The 17,356-nt window shown below is 37.7% G+C and overlaps 1 protein-coding gene across 1 annotated transcript; it reads right to left on the minus strand.

Annotated features, from left to right (window-relative positions):
* Positions 1–1,745: 1,745 nt before the first annotated feature.
* Positions 1,746–3,994, minus strand: LOC103696722 (mavicyanin-like). The gene is made up of 2 exons (XM_008778424.6): positions 3,593–3,994; positions 1,746–2,284 (listed from the first exon to the last, which is right to left on the minus strand). Exons 1-2 carry the CDS (start codon positions 3,798–3,800, stop codon positions 1,935–1,937), a joined length of 558 nt encoding a protein of 185 aa, XP_008776646.3. The 5' UTR covers positions 3,801–3,994; the 3' UTR covers positions 1,746–1,934.
* Positions 3,995–17,356: the final 13,362 nt, after the last annotated feature.

The raw sequence follows: 17,356 nt of genomic DNA on the forward strand, positions 1-17,356 counted from the left end.
ATGCCTGGATGGCTCCCTAGCAGATATGCTTTCCTTCTATCTGTACCAAGGTGGTGCTGGATGACGTACCCACACGTGAGGCGGTGAGCCTAGTGGAGTGAGCCCACGGGTCGGAAAAGACACGCGAAAACCTGCGACCTGTATCGAATATTTCCTGGTGGAAAGGGGGCTTAGTGGGGGGCTGCTATGCGGGTGGGCTGGTCCCTCCCCCTCCCCTCCTATTCTTTTACCAAAAAAAACAAAAAACAAAATCTCCGGCCAATGTTTTATAGCTCAGAATACACAAAAAAGTTATCAGAGAAAAAAATAAAACTAAGAGACATACTTAGCGGCGGCATGGCTCTCTTAAGTCAAGTATATTTATAGAAAAGTTAATAGAGCCATAGATTGAGTGGCCTCATGTATAGCCGATTATTTTGCCTAAAGCTCCCTATAATTTACTGTTTATTGATGAATAAATAAAAAATAAATAAATGAAAATTTCAGAGCACGAGCCAGCCCTCTCAGCTTAATCTCTGCTCCTAAAACCTTTTCATCCATTCGGAGGAAAGAATTTTAATTTTATCATCTATTTAGATAAGGAGGTTGGGCAAACAGCTGGGATTCATTAGTTCCATCCAGGCCAAAAGAATTAGAGAGTGCATCTCTTATTTGCATCTCCTTTGAGTCACTCGAAGGCATGTAGATTTAAGTGTTGGTGGAGCAATTCCCTGAAAGTAATAGCATAGGAATAATGAATGCAATTTTGTCTGAGGAATATTTCGGTAACCATAGATGTGTGTTTGTTTTAAATCTAATTATGACATGCGATGCCTCGAAAATAAAAGAAACATATTCCTGTTTAAGTACTAATTAGTATCAAATGTAGAGCTATCAGACCATCTGTAAATTAATGACATCTGATCACAGAAGGATTTCGACAAATTTTTTTTGTTCTCTTAGCTGCAGCTACGGTCGGAGAGAGTCCGGCTGCTCTGAGAAAATAACGAGTTGCTCCCTAAAGATCATCGGATTATGTAAAGCCTCATGGTAGCATATATTTAGTCCTACATTGATTATTCGTCGAGAAGCTCTTGGGTATTTATACAAGACAAATACCTAAAACTAAGGAACCCCAAAACTTTTTGTGCGAGGTCCTTAATGATTATAAAGTAATACCAGAGCCGACCTGACCTGAGCTTATATGGACTAGAAAACACGGCAGCACGAGCTCATTAAGATTGACTATGGACCGATCGTGATACTTGTGATTAGATTTGAATGGATTTAAATTCTTAGATTAAATGAAAAAAGTATGTGAGAACATGTGCAGGCGTATATTTAGTCCCACATCGATTATTCACTGAGAAGATCTCGGTTCTTTATACAGAACCAAAAAATTCAAAAAATATCTTTTGACTAGTCTTTTTGGCTGAGATTTTGGATCATTATAGATTATAAGCACCCGATGAATGAACAAACAATTTTAGAGGATTCAAACTCCTGATCATCATGATCAGATAAAGTTGGCTTAACAATTTTATGCTCATTCGCTTGTTTCTTATTTGCCTCTTTCGTATGTGAATCTAAAATATGCATGCTGTTCAAAATCCAAAACGAAATAAAAACAAAAGATAAGAGTGAGCTGAAAGGGAGTTCCAGAATGGGTTCAACAATGTAATCCAAGATCCATACAATGACAAACCAAAGCAAAGATATGGAGGAAGATATCATCACCCTAAAAGGTTTCATAAACTTATGCGAAAAGACTAAAAGCATGGGAGTTGCTCCTTTTTTTCCTCCAAATTAAAGACTCTTTAGCAAGGATAGTGAAACACAAGATGTTCAAACGATCCTCCTAACATCCAAAAACAAGCACACTGGGAACCAAGTGAAACACAAGCACAAAAGTGAAAGATGAAACAAGAACAGCAGCCCACATGAGTTGAAGCCCATTAGAATCCCATAGCACAGATCAGAATCAGCCCAATCAAGATCAAAGTTGATGCTGTTATATAGCTTGAGCCAGATGGTTGGGGACCTAATGCCAATTCTTGAGCACCTACGAGCTGCTTATCTTGCTCGCCGGCTTCGACTTGGGGCACCACCTGGACATGCAATTTGAGCCCATTCCGGCAATCCTCGAGCTTGCCGCTACTGAAGTAGCGCGCACCGGCTGCGTCGAGGCTCACCCGGTCGAGCCCACTACTGTACATCCTAATTGGGTTGCTGAGGTCGCAGGACTCAAATTCTTTGCTGCTCCCTAACTCCATGATGCTCCCCCGGGCTGCAGGGTATGTGAACCCTGCAATGACATATGAACACCATCAATTAGCTATTGATCAGGCTGAATTCTTGATAAATTAGTTGGATATGGATCCTCTCCATATAGTGTGCAAAATAAAGAATATATATTGATACGTAACAATAAATAAACGAAAATAATCTTTCTATTCTATTTTTAGAAGTCATTTTAGCGTTCTATTTTTTTTTCTTTCGCTAGGGCACTCAAATATAGATTGAAAATCTTCAGTTCTTCGGTCAGCAGCCATTCGAGTCCAACCAACTAGGATGAACTTTCAAATACTCGAGTCTTGCATTTGTAGCCTATAGATTTAGAATCAAACAAATCCTTGAAGTTTGAATGGAAGGACTGAATCCCTCCAAATTCTTGGGCCAAACTTGGCCGTTAACTCTGACGAGATCCTCATGTTTGACAAATAAAAAAGAATTTTTAATAAAGTATTTGATATGCTTTTAATCAAATTAAATGTATTATTTTGTTTGTGCAGATGAGAGATCTTTGGATGATAGCGGGAACAGCAGGACAACTGAGCATGGAATTCTGGTGCTCGTCTCCTTGCTCTTTAAATATACCTCGTGCAGTACCATGTCTATAATAAATTGGCATCATAAATTCACTAGCAGAATACATCTGCTGACTACAAGATATCTTTGCTCCTATGATGGTTTCAATTAATCACTGGCCGTGATTAGAAGACCCCATGACGATATATATATATATATATATATATATATATATATATATATATATATATATATATATATATAAAGATATTTGTTGATAGTTTGATAGAACCTTTAAGTCTTTAACCACCCCATTCATGGTTCCGCATCTTAGAAAATCTCTCTCTTTGAACTAAGTGAGACTTCATGAAATATCTTTGCAACCAAAAAAATGACATCCCTTGCTCTCTATAAAGCACATTAAATGCATATCTTTTATCTAATGACAAATCATGAAGGGCATGTATTAGTACAAGGCATGACATCAGTTAGAGGATAGTATTAAAAAACAAGATGTAAATTGTAAACTAATCATACTTAAGAAGAAATTTGATTATAGCAAAGTACTACCTACCAACCTACCACAAGTATTGCTGCATGAGCATATGACACCAAACAACAAAATCAACTTAGAACCTTTTGGCATGGAACTACTCCATCTGAAACTAAAACAATCCTTAAACTTCTTGAACTTTTTCTTTTGGGAAAACAAAACTCTAATGTATCTACATTTACATTTTAGAGAAGAACATGAAGGGGAAGAAGGGGGAAAAGAAAACGAAGAAGGAAGAAAAAGAAGTCTCACAGAGATTGTCTCCAACCCTGAAGAGCTTGTCAAGGGACCAAGCAGCCATATCAGAAGCAGCATCCCACCCCTGATCACCTCCAACAACATGGTGCAGTACCCCTTCTGCTGCCTCACACCTCCTTATTCCTCCCTCTCCACATCCCATAGCTATTAGCACCACCACTCCAACAACAACACCAACATAGCCCCTTACCAACCTAGCCATGACAGAGAGAGAGAGAGAGAGACAGAGACACAGAGTTTTGAAAGAAGGTAAGACGGAAAATGAAGGAAAGAGGCTCTGTCTCTTTCCCTTCTCCCACCCTTCACAACCTGCAGTCCCAAAAAGAGTGTTGGTTTCTTCGTTATGTGTGCAACGGTGCAGGGCACGGAGCCCAGCTTGTCGAGAAAGAGGCCAGAGTCCTAACCCATCGAGAGAGCCCAGAGAAAGCTTTATCATTTGTATAGGTCTATAAGAAATACTAAAGAGACCAACGATTTATCGCAAGCGTCACGTTCACACCCGAGCCGTCGCATTCTATCGCGTGGACCCCACACATACCTCTGGCCAAAATTTCTGGGTGTCTTCGGCGGTTATTGTTTTAAGTATAAGGGACACGTTTCAGTTAGCGTTAATGAAATTGGAAGGTGGACTCCTTTAATTAGATATAAAATAGCTAGTTGCTGCCGTAGCTGTTTATGGATGGGTGAACTCATATAGAGACACGTCGGTCCTGATCCTGAGCCGAAGCCTCGGGATCTAGGTTTTCTTATGGACATGGCTCGATTGGATGATGCTGGCCATTGGATCTAGGGTTTCTTTTTTTCTATCCGATATTTTCTTTTGACTTTCCCCACGGTTGGAAATTCTCTCATTACGATGTACCTACCCATCCATTACCGGCGCATTACAAAATTCATGAAAGAGACCTATGAATTTTTTTAAAAAAAAAAATTCTTGTTCAAATCAAGAAAAAGATGTGTAAACCCTAGATTTATGAATCGAGTGTCTCCTTCTTGGGTTTGATTAACCCAACCTTACCCAAAATTAAATATTTGGCCTCTTCATCCTATGTTCGGATGTGCTATCCAGAGCCCTTCGGGGTGCTGCGGAGATCCAGATTTTGGAGACCTATAGACTGGTGTTGGCGTCTGTTCAGATATTGCATCTTCTATTCGCTGATGATTGCATGCTCTTAGTGAGGGCTACGAGGCGAGCAGCAAGGGTGATACAGAGGATTCTTGAGGAGTACTATGCAACCTCCAATCAGTGGGTTAATTTGCCCAAGTCTACCATCAACTTCAGCCTGAAAACCAAGCCGCAGGTGAAAGCATCCATCAAAGAGATATTGGATGTGGAAGAGAAGGAGGGCACTAAAGGTATCTGGGAGTTCCCATCACCGACCACTGCCTTCGATGCAAAGACTGCTCCAACGTTGAGATGAGTATCAGACATAGGCTTGAAGGATAGCAGATGGTTACGCTGTCAATGATGAGCATAGCGACCTTGGTCCGGTCGGTCCCCAGTTGGATACCGGTTTATTTGTTGTTGAGCATCGTTGTGCCGGTGTCGTTGTTGAGGTCCCTGGAGCAGATGTTTAGGGAACTTCATCTAGGTTGATGGGAGGGCAGAGGGGCATTCACTTGTTGGCATGGGAGGTGGTCCGTCAGCCGATCAGACAGAGGGGTCTAAGGATCCATTCACTCACAGAGCGACAGGAGGTGCTGGTAACGAGGCATGCGACCAGGTACATCTTGGAGCCTAACAGTTTGTGGAGTGCACTTCTAAGGGCCAAGTATGGTGCCCATACAGTGGCGACGAGCTTCCAGGTAGGGCGTCACTGCTCCTTCATTTGAAAGGAGATCTGCTCCCATACCTCGATGGTGCTTACTGAAATTAGATGGGTGATTGGCAATGACCAATCCATTGATGTCTTGGAGGATAGCTAGGTGTCCAAACAACCGCTCTATCGAGTGCTGACCTTGATTGATTTAGCAAAGCTGGCGAGCTACAGAATCAGTGACTATATCATCCCGGGAGAGAGAAGGTGGAACAAGGTGCTGACTAGGGAGGCCTTCGAGGAGTAGTTAGTTGAGAGGATTCTGGATATCTTGCTATCTACTAGGAGGACGTCGGACAGATTGGTATGGGCAACCACAGATAGGGCCAAGGTGCGGGCCACAGACCTATAGGCGGCAATCGGAGGGGGAGTTGCCCAGCAGATGGACGGTGGATGAATTTGGAGGATGCATGTTCAACCCCGAGTGGCCTTATTCATATGGAAGGTGGCTTGAGGTTGTTTGCCGACCAAGAGTGTGTTGGCTGGAAGAGGTATCAGGATCGCCCCTGATGACCCAAAGATTGATTCATAGATTGATTTTGATGATCACAACACCTTGAAGTATAGATACTAATGTTTATGTTGCAAGGAGAAAGATATTTATTTTGCAAGGAACATAGCAAGTTGGAAGAACACAAGAAGGCCTCCAAAAGCACTCAAGAAAAGTTAGAAGAAAGCTACAATTCATTGGCCCAACTTTAAAGTTCAAAAGATTCAAATTGGAGGAGCAAATTCAAAGGAAAATTCAAAAGAATAGTCTTCGAGTCGACTCCTGAGGAATTCGAGTCGACTCCAATGGTTGCCGGGTCGACTCCAAAGAAAGCGAGAGTCGACTCTCAGTGGTACACAAGGAAAAACTCAGAGAAGCAGTTTTTGGACACTGAGATTCGAGTCGACTCTCACAAAGTCCGAGTCGACTCCAAAGACAGCGCAACCCCAAGACAGAAGACGGTATTTTCGTCTCTGAGAGGCGAGTCGACTCCAAGACAAGTCGAGTCGACTCCAAGGCAGCGCGGCTCCAAAATACAGAGGATCAGTTTTCCGACTCTGAGATTCGAGTCGACTCCCAGACAGCTCGAGTCGACTCCAAGGCAGCGCTACACTAAGATGGCAGAAGACCAACTTTCGGAAACTGAGAGCCGAGTCGACTCCAAGGAAGTTCGAGTCGACTCCAAGACTGGATGAGCCAAAAGACAGAGAATCGGGAGTTCGGGCTCTGAGATTCGAGTCGACTCCCAGGACAGTCGAGTCGACTCGAGTGGACAAAATTCAAATTTGGATCCACGGACTACAGAGGATGAGCCGACTCCAAAATTGCCAGGTCAGCGCCAGAAGTTGGCGAGTCGACTCCGGGTTAAGTCGAGTCGACTCCCAGTCAAGACGGCAACTTTAATTCAAACTTGGAACAGTTGCCGAGTCGACTCCGGAAAAGCTCGAGTCGACTCCTGCTACAGCCGAGCCGACTCCTGATCGCGCGAGTCGACTCCAAACCCAACGGTCATATTGTCAGGAGCTGCAGACTGGTTCCAACGGCTCTATTTTTGTCTCTAACGGCTATATTCTTGTTTCCACTCCATCTAAAGCTATAAAAACAAGAAGAGAGCTAGGGAAGAATGCATGGAAGTGGGAGAGATCATCTAGGAAAGAGATCTCAAAGAGATTACAAAGGAAATCTCCCATAAGCACAAAAGGGCCATCCAAAACGAAATAGAGAGAAGAAGAGCATCCAAGTGAATCCGAAAGCTTCCTCTCCATCCGTGTGCTGCCTCGGGGATCCTCTACTTCATGCCAAATCAGAGGAGGATCAAGTAAAGAAGAAGCCGAGCTCCTCCATCTTCAAAACTCGTTTGAGGGCTTCTCTTTACTCTATTTGTTTATATTGTCATATTTACTTGTTTAAGAAGCTTTGTTTTGTTTTATACTTTGTTTTAATATCTTGTAACTTGATTCAATCAAGGGATTGAATCAAGGGGTTAAGGTTTGTTGGTGAGCCAAAGAAAAACCAACGGTGTTAAGGTTTGTTGGTGAGCCAAAGGGAAAAACCAACGGTGATAGGTTTGTTGGTGAGCCGAGGGTAAAACCAACGTGTAAGGGTTTGATTGTGATCCCGGGAAAACAATCGGGGAGGTTCTAGTCGGTGAGCCTGGGAAAACCGACCGAGTTCGTTGTGACCTCGTAAAACAACAAGTTGGGTTGTGAGCTTGTAAAACAACCGGCTGTAATCTGTAGGATTATAGTGAAATTCCCAAGAAGTCTTGGGGAGTGGATGTAGGTGCTGGGGTGCACCGAACCACTATATGTTTGTTGTGTTTGTAATGCTTCTGCTTATTGTCTAACTAACACACTCACTTACTTAGATAAACTGCTTGCTTAACTCTTATCTGGACATCCTTTAGTTGCAAGCATATTTAATCAAGTCACATTCTATACATCAAACTGTTGCTAAGTTTAACTTTCATTGCGCATATATACAACTTAGCATAATTAATCAAAAAGTACTGGAAGTAGTTTAAAAGTTTTAAAAGACCCAATTCACCCCCCCTCTTGGGTTGTATCTACTGGGCAACAAGTGGTATCAGAGCAGGTGCTCAAATATTATTTGTAGTCTTAACCGACTAGAGCCAAAGATCATGACAACTCAAATAGATAGTTTTCTAGGAGAAGGACAATCAATTGATACACCTCCACTATTTAATGGCTTAAACTATACACATTGGAAAATACGCATGCGCGTTTTTATTCAATCACAAAACTATCACTTATGGAAAATCATAATAAATGACCTTCACACACTCTCTCAAACTTTTAATGAAAAGGACTTAGCACAGTTGAATGCTAATGCTATGAACATATTATACTGTGCTATTAAAGAAACAAATTTTAATGAAATTTCTGCATGCTTATCTGCTAAGGAGATCTGGGATACTTTAGAAAATGTTTATGATAAATCTCAGACTAGCTCACATGTGCTTCAATTATATACTAACAATGAGACTGCAGAAAAGGGTGTTGAATCTCCCTCAGTCGAGTCGACTCCAAGTATCTCAGAATCGACTCTCAAGTTCACCGAGTCGACTCCAATAAGGTCCGAGTCGACTCCGAGGCAAATCAGCTTCCTAAAGACAAAAAAGAAGAGGAAGCAAGAAGAAAGGAAGAAAGAGGTAAAAAGGAAGAGAGCCTTGACCAAGAAAGAGTCTAGCAAGAAAATAGAAGTTAGGAGCAACAATGATGATATCAGCTCCAAGGAACTACAAGAGGTTACCAACTTGTGCTTTATGGCACAAGAAGACAAGGTAAAATCTGAATCTACTCTTACCTCAAATGATTTTCAAGAAGAATTCTCTTATGATGAATTATTAAATGCTTTTCATGATTTGTATAGTGAATGTAGAAAATTAACTGTAAAGAATAAAAATCTTAAGAAACTAAATTCTGAAAAAGAAAGCTTAAGGTCATTTTCAGAAGAATTGATTCAGAAAAATCATAGCTTAATTAAAGAAAATCAAAACTTAAGTAAAGAAATTAACCAATTAAAATCTTTTATTAACAAATTCACCGTAAGTTCAGAACGATTAAAAATGATGTTTGAAAGCCAATATGTTACTTATGATAAATCAAAACTTGGCTTGACTTCTTTACTTAACAATAAATCTTTAGAGAAAAAGGTTATTAATTCACCAAACAAACCATTAAATAAGATAACTTATTTCAAAAATGAAAAGGGTGGGAATAACAACTTTACCTATCGTTCTAGTATAATTAAATCAAATGGTAAGGTTATTACTATTAAACAGATATGGGTTCCAAAAGGAACCATATGTCCTAACTCTCAAGGACCCAAGCAAGCTTGGGTACCCAAAATGAAAATATGAGGATGTAGACATAGATGTGCCAAGATACCCATGGAACAAATAGAACCTTCATACAAATGGGTGCTCTAGACACACATCAAAAATGAAACTTAAAATATACTTATGAAAAGTAATTTTAAATGAAATAATAATAATAATGAAATCAGTAATCCTTGCATCTCATCATTATTTTTGCTTTAATATTTGATATGAATTGCTAGTATTGATCAATTTTGTGATATAGAAAATACTTTTGGAAATATAATCAAATCATTTCATTTTATAGTATACTTTACTCACTATTGGATAAGTTGCTAAATGATTAAACAATTTATTAAAAATAACTCTATGAACCCTCTATATGCTTGATTAAGAATTTTTATCCATGACATTATTTTTATTGATCATCAATATGATAATGTGTACTTGGTATGCTTTTGAATATATGCACTATGAATACCAAGATTAAAGAAACCATCCTTGGCACATAGAATCAACTCATGCTAGTATGTACTTAATCTCAAAAGACCTTGCCATAGGCTTGCTTAGATTATCTACTTAAAGGTCAAAGTTTTGCTATGCATGCTAACTAAGGAAACAAACAAAAATCATTTCTAAATCTAAAGATGTTGTTTCCATCTCTAAGTCTTCAAAAGCTTACATTGGACTTGTTCTTGGAGAATAAAACTGAAGTATTTTTCTGTATTTACTAAATCTTGTAGAAGCGTTTCAAATGAAAAAGGTTTCCAAACTGTGAAGATCATGGCACAGTGTTGAAAACCAAAATCCAGATTAAGGTTATACAGAAAATAGTATTAAATTCAATTATTTCAGCTCCATGGACATCATAAGTAAAAAGGGGTTAATAGAATTCTTGAAGAAATGAAAAAGACAATTATGTATGATAGTCATCTACTTAAATAATTTTTAAAAGACTATCATCACTGCTTGTCATACATATGATTTCTATTAGATCTATTTCTGATGAAAATTTTGATCTTCTGAAAAAAAAATGAAAAATGAACCATTGCATATCTTTCATATTTTTCAGTCGTACATGTTATGCTTGATATGCTCTTATGAAAATAATGCCAAATCTGATAGAGATATGTCTATCCTTGGATATCATTCATCAAGCAATGCATATAGAGTATTCAATGAAAAGTTTTTAGTTGCAAAAATATCAAAGTATTTTATTCTTTATGAGACTAATGATTTATTATCAAGATACTAAAATTAAATTATGTATGTATATGGTTAATCTTTTACATATAACAATCTGAAAAACTTGTTAATAATTAGAACCAACTTGGATTTTTCAGATATACTCTTAATGAAGAAAAAGTGATGACTGTTAAAAGACTAAATCAAGAAAAAATGAAATAGATCTTGATAAGTTTCTTGCATAATTAAAAGTAAAAATCACCATTATCATTTGTTTGCTTAATGAGCTTTATTCTCTATCAAATGAATGTGTAGAATGCACTCCTATGTGGTTATTTCATTAAAAAGAAGATATATGTTAAATAACCACCATATTTGAAAACACTCATTATAAATATGATAAAGCAATATATGATTTGAAGCAAGCATCAAAAGCGTGTTATAAAAGCTTAAGCAACCTTTTCGACAGATAGTGATAAATCTATGCATCAAAAAGAAGAATCTATGATATCTTGCTTGCTCATAGCACACATTGATGACATCATTTTTGGTTCTACTAATGAAGAGTTATATTGCAAAGTGAGTTTGAAATATGATGAATGAATTAACATCTTCTCTCAAACTCCAAATTAAGACAAACAGGAAAGGGGATCTTCATTGACCAACGTTAGTCTTATAGAAGATTGGCGTGAAGAAGGTATATCTATGACCCCATCTTGTAGAAATTGTAAAGGATGAGCAAAGTAGATCTATTGTTTAAAACTGTATTGAAGCATGATAGAATAATTATTTTATCATACAGCTAGTAGACCAGATTGTATGCTCATTATGTGACCTTGTGCAAGACTTCAATCTAACTTTAATTAATCATATTTTATCGATAACAAATACGTCATAATCTGAATTTCGATAGAAACAAACGTTTAAGATAAGTTGATTAAAACTTAGTTAACACATCTTATTGATAATTATCTTAAGCAAATAGAATCTAAACTAAATTGATTTGACCTTGATAAATCTGTCTATTGCCTCACATGCTTGTCCTTGAACTATCTTGGTTAATGAATCTATCTCTTTAGTTCAAGTGATATGTGCTTGCTTATATTTAGGCAATCTCTTGAATAAAGTGACTCAACATGCAACTATTGTCATATCTCATATTGAGTCATCTAATTAAAAAATATATATATGTTGGATGAATGCTTTGTATCTTAAAGAAACTAATGACCTTCATGTAAGATACACTAAACATTCACATGCAAACAAGAGAGAGGATCTTCTTCAGCCAAAAGTTCACACATAAGAAATCTAGTTTGGCTAGAAGAACATATAATGAATAGGTAATTTTAGATACCTTTCTCACAAATTAATTGAGCAAAGTCAATAACTTAAATCTTATTATGGCATGATTAAATTCTTTAATTATTAATTTTTGATATCATGTCTATATGTGTATTGACTGACTTATACGTTTAGAAATTGTTTCATGGTTTGCTCAATCTAAAATATTTCTATGGCTGTATCATAACCATGAAATACACAAGTATATGATTAAAACTCTGATTTAGAATGACTTGTGAGAAGCTACGAATTCTTGGGCATAATGAAAATAGTGTTTGCATGATATACCTCTATACGATACATTTCATTATTTCTTTATTCTGCTCTTTCATGTAGATTACTTGAGAATAACAAAAAGAGAGAGAGATAAAGAAAAGAAAATGGACATCGTTCAAGAGATGAAAAATCTGAGCAAAGGCAAGTACTTCAATCTTAAGGAAAAGCAAAACAAGCATAATATATTCGGCACATTTGGAAGGGATAAAATCTATAATTAATTACACTCAAACAGGAAGAGTTTGAAGTAAACATTTTAACCTTTCTATATTGCTCATCATAGGGATGGTGCCAATGGGGAGGCTAGTGGTAGTACCCGGCACTATTTGACCCAACTATTCGGTGTAGGGCATATTAGGGACGGCACAAGAGGGAGGCTAGTGGTAGTACCTCGTGCCTCTTCCCAACTCCACCGGATAGGGAGCACATAGAGTATAGAGCATAAGAAAGTAAAAATGAAAGACAAAGTAAATGAAAGTATATAAGAAGAATCAAGTTTTTTTTTTTCACTTGAAAACATAATTTAAGGATGAAATCAATGCAAGATAATATTTAAATAGGAGGAGTTTATTTGAAAAGAATTGATTTTGATCCTTGACATGCTTGTTCTTATTATTTTAATGTATGACTTAACACTTAATATAGTGTGCATATGGTATGATGTCTTGATTTATGGGTTCTCAATGTTTTACAATGCTTCATGCTTGGATAATTTGATTGAATATTTGGAATACTATATAAATTTTTTTTGTATTGTTAAAAAAAAATTTCAGATTTGTCATTCACAATCATCGTTAAAATCTGAAAGGTGAATAAATTTGTAAAAAGGAGAAGAGAAGGATATTTCTATTTAGGCAAAATGAATTGAGTTTGTTCTATCCTTCAAACCTTGGTATATAATGTGCTAAACATAAATACAAATAGATATACTATAATTTTGAAAGATCCATTGCAGAAATGATATTAAGAAGATTTAGTATGCTTCATGTATCCATTGCAGAAAAACTATAATTAAGAAATTGAGTTCTATAAATAGATATACTTCAATAATCATCTATATGTTTTTCTCTCCTACATTATTAAAGACTTCCATCAATAGAGTGAATGATCTTAAAACTAGAAATATTTCAGTTCACTCAAATGACTCTAAAAGAAAGAAAATGCAAATGCTTTTGAAAGAAATTGAGCTTCAAATGAATCATTTTCTGATTAATATTTCTATACATTTTCTCTAAGATTAAGAGAAAGCATAACTTGTTCGTAAAGGATTAGAAAGAGTAATTACTACAAATTTTGGAATAATACTAGATTACTCTACATTCTCGATATTACAGAATTTCAGTGTTATTCATGTTTATCACTAAAATCTGAAATTCAACAATTTAAAATGATTAAAGAAGAATGCATCTTTTGAGGGGGAGCTTTAGATATTCAGTATCCTATCCCAAAGACACTTTATTTTGATGCATACTTTGAATTTTATGGATTGATTTTGATGAACCTCCTTATATTGCAAGACATGCTTTAATTTCCTTGAGATGAGTTCTATAAAGGTTGTCTTATCTCAAACCTTGAGTCTTATGAAAATAAGCTGAAATATATTTTTGAGATTGACAATCTTATTGAACATTATCTTAGGATTCTAAACTCTTAAATGGAATGATCAATTGAGGGGGAGAAAGAAAATTTCAGAAGGAGAGGTCTTATGGAACTTAATCGCATAAATCTATAACTAAAGGAGAGAGAAAGAACACTAAATGAAAAGTGATTCTAATACTCTCCAATATGTATCATCTGAAATTTAAATCTGAAAATCTGTATGATACACCTTGAGGCGTGTTATTTGGTTAGTATATCTCATGCATCACTCTTGAACCAAATTGCAAATCTTAAGAGCCTCTAATTTAATGAAAACGGGGGAGAATAATGTGTTAAATTTTCTTGAGTATCTCTTAGAAAATCTATTTTTGGAACTTCATTAATGAGCTCTAATTGGCTTGCTTTTTTGGAACTTCAATTTTATGCAAATTCATTATTTTATGTATCAAATTGTACTTATTTTCTAAAGAAATAAAAGAAAGTCTTTAAAAGAGCTCAAAGATGTATCAAAAATTGCATAAACTCATATTTTGGTATTTGTGCCCCAATGCTCTTATTATCATAAAAGAACTTTGAAGTCATTAAGAATTAATGATCCAACATGATGATATGTTTTTCCAAATATATAAGTTTTGATCTTTTACTCTGAAAATTAATTAAATTGCTCTCATGATTGATAAAATACTTAATAGATTGGGCACAAGATCTTAAATGAACAAGCTTTCACACTTATTATTAAAGAGAGGTTAGATTTCCACTCATAACCTAAGGAAGATTCCACCTACACTTGATTAGAAAACTATCTGTGGTATCAAATTAGAAAACTTCTTGAAATCACATTCAATGTGTTCTGCTCTGAAATTATCTTAATTGGCTCTGATCTGTGCTCACTAATCTGATTCCAATATTATTGCCTTGAGTTAAATGATTCATATCCTGGCAATAATATAACATTCAAACCAGAGTACAGTAAGGGAAAGAAATATTTGAGTGTTCTGATCTTTGTGCTTAATGTTTCACTATCTTTTTGATGCTGTCAAAAAGGGGGAGAAATATCTAAGTATATGCTTATAATGCTTTGTGATAATCAGCTTGAACTGAAATATATTGATTGTGTTAAGCTGATTAAATCTAAAGCATTATCATGAAGTATGTTTTGTTTTAAATATACATGTTGTCTACTTCATGCAACTTTGCTATGCATTACTTCTAGAAAACAATATCTTTTATATTGCATATACTCCAAGTTTTGTCATCATCAAAAAGGGGGAGATTGATGACCCAAAGATTGATTCATAGATTGATTTTGATGATCACAACACCTTGAAGTATAGATACTAATGTTTATGTTGCAAGGAGAAAGATATTTATTTTGCAAGGAACATAGCAAGTTGGAAGAACACAAGAAGGCCTCCAAAAGCACTCAAGAAAAGTTAGAAGAAAGCTACAATTCATTGGCCCAACTTTAAAGTTCAAAAGATTCAAATTGGAGGAGCAAATTCAAAGGAAAATTCAAAAGAATAGTCTTCGAGTCGACTCCTGAGGAATTCGAGTCGACTCCAATGGTTGCCGGGTCGACTCCAAAGAAAGCGAGAGTCGACTCTCAGTGGTACACAAGGAAAAACTCAGAGAAGCAGTTTTTGGACACTGAGATTCGAGTCGACTCTCACAAAGTCCGAGTCGACTCCAAAGACAGCGCAACCCCAAGACAGAAGACGGTATTTTCGTCTCTGAGAGGCGAGTCGACTCCAAGACAAGTCGAGTCGACTCCAAGGCAGCGCGGCTCCAAAATACAGAGGATCAGTTTTCCGACTCTGAGATTCGAGTCGACTCCCAGACAGCTCGAGTCGACTCCAAGGCAGCGCTACACTAAGATGGCAGAAGACCAACTTTCGGAAACTGAGAGCCGAGTCGACTCCAAGGAAGTTCGAGTCGACTCCAAGACTGGATGAGCCAAAAGACAGAGAATCGGGAGTTCGGGCTCTGAGATTCGAGTCGACTCCCAGGACAGTCGAGTCGACTCGAGTGGACAAAATTCAAATTTGGATCCACGGACTACAGAGGATGAGCCGACTCCAAAATTGCCAGGTCAGCGCCAGAAGTTGGCGAGTCGACTCCGGGTTAAGTCGAGTCGACTCCCAGTCAAGACGGCAACTTTAATTCAAACTTGGAACAGTTGCCGAGTCGACTCCGGAAAAGCTCGAGTCGACTCCTGCTACAGCCGAGCCGACTCCTGATCGCGCGAGTCGACTCCAAACCCAACGGTCATATTGTCAGGAGCTGCAGACTGGTTCCAACGGCTCTATTTTTGTCTCTAACGGCTATATTCTTGTTTCCACTCCATCTAAAGCTATAAAAACAAGAAGAGAGCTAGGGAAGAATGCATGGAAGTGGGAGAGATCATCTAGGAAAGAGATCTCAAAGAGATTACAAAGGAAATCTCCCATAAGCACAAAAGGGCCATCCAAAACGAAATAGAGAGAAGAAGAGCATCCAAGTGAATCCGAAAGCTTCCTCTCCATCCGTGTGCTGCCTCGGGGATCCTCTACTTCATGCCAAATCAGAGGAGGATCAAGTAAAGAAGAAGCCGAGCTCCTCCATCTTCAAAACTCGTTTGAGGGCTTCTCTTTACTCTATTTGTTTATATTGTCATATTTACTTGTTTAAGAAGCTTTGTTTTGTTTTATACTTTGTTTTAATATCTTGTAACTTGATTCAATCAAGGGATTGAATCAAGGGGTTAAGGTTTGTTGGTGAGCCAAAGAAAAACCAACGGTGTTAAGGTTTGTTGGTGAGCCAAAGGGAAAAACCAACGGTGATAGGTTTGTTGGTGAGCCGAGGGTAAAACCAACGTGTAAGGGTTTGATTGTGATCCCGGGAAAACAATCGGGGAGGTTCTAGTCGGTGAGCCTGGGAAAACCGACCGAGTTCGTTGTGACCTCGTAAAACAACAAGTTGGGTTGTGAGCTTGTAAAACAACCGGCTGTAATCTGTAGGATTATAGTGAAATTCCCAAGAAGTCTTGGGGAGTGGATGTAGGTGCTGGGGTGCACCGAACCACTATATGTTTGTTGTGTTTGTAATGCTTCTGCTTATTGTCTAACTAACACACTCACTTACTTAGATAAACTGCTTGCTTAACTCTTATCTGGACATCCTTTAGTTGCAAGCATATTTAATCAAGTCACATTCTATACATCAAACTGTTGCTAAGTTTAACTTTCATTGCGCATATATACAACTTAGCATAATTAATCAAAAAGTACTGGAAGTAGTTTAAAAGTTTTAAAAGACCCAATTCACCCCCCCTCTTGGGTTGTATCTACTGGGCAACAGCCCCGATCTGCAGATTGTGTCCTGACATGGAGGAGTCTATTAGTCATGTTCTGCGTAGATGCCCGCAAGCAGCACAAATATGGAGGAGGGCCTCGTTCCCCATGTCTCAATCCATCCGCTATGCTGATGATCTGCTATGCCAAATGAGAGATGCCATGCGAAGCCTGAGGACGACAGAGTGGGGCATCACCTGTGCCTACTTGGCGTATCACATATAGTTAGACAGATATACGTAGGTCTTTAAAAACAAGTAGGTTTCCTTGAGGAGTGTAGTAGAGAGAGCCTTTATCCAGGTCATTGAGCTCACGAGGGCTACCTTGGAGACCTCATGTAGGATGGCCAGGGACATCTGGGACCTCCACTCTACTGTTATA

The sequence above is a fragment of the Phoenix dactylifera genome, chromosome 2 (genome assembly GCF_051530095.1).
Source record: "Phoenix dactylifera cultivar Ajwa chromosome 2, Ajwa_hap1_PhDact_Kaust_v1.1, whole genome shotgun sequence".
Classification (NCBI taxonomy): Eukaryota; Viridiplantae; Streptophyta; class Magnoliopsida; order Arecales; family Arecaceae; genus Phoenix; species Phoenix dactylifera.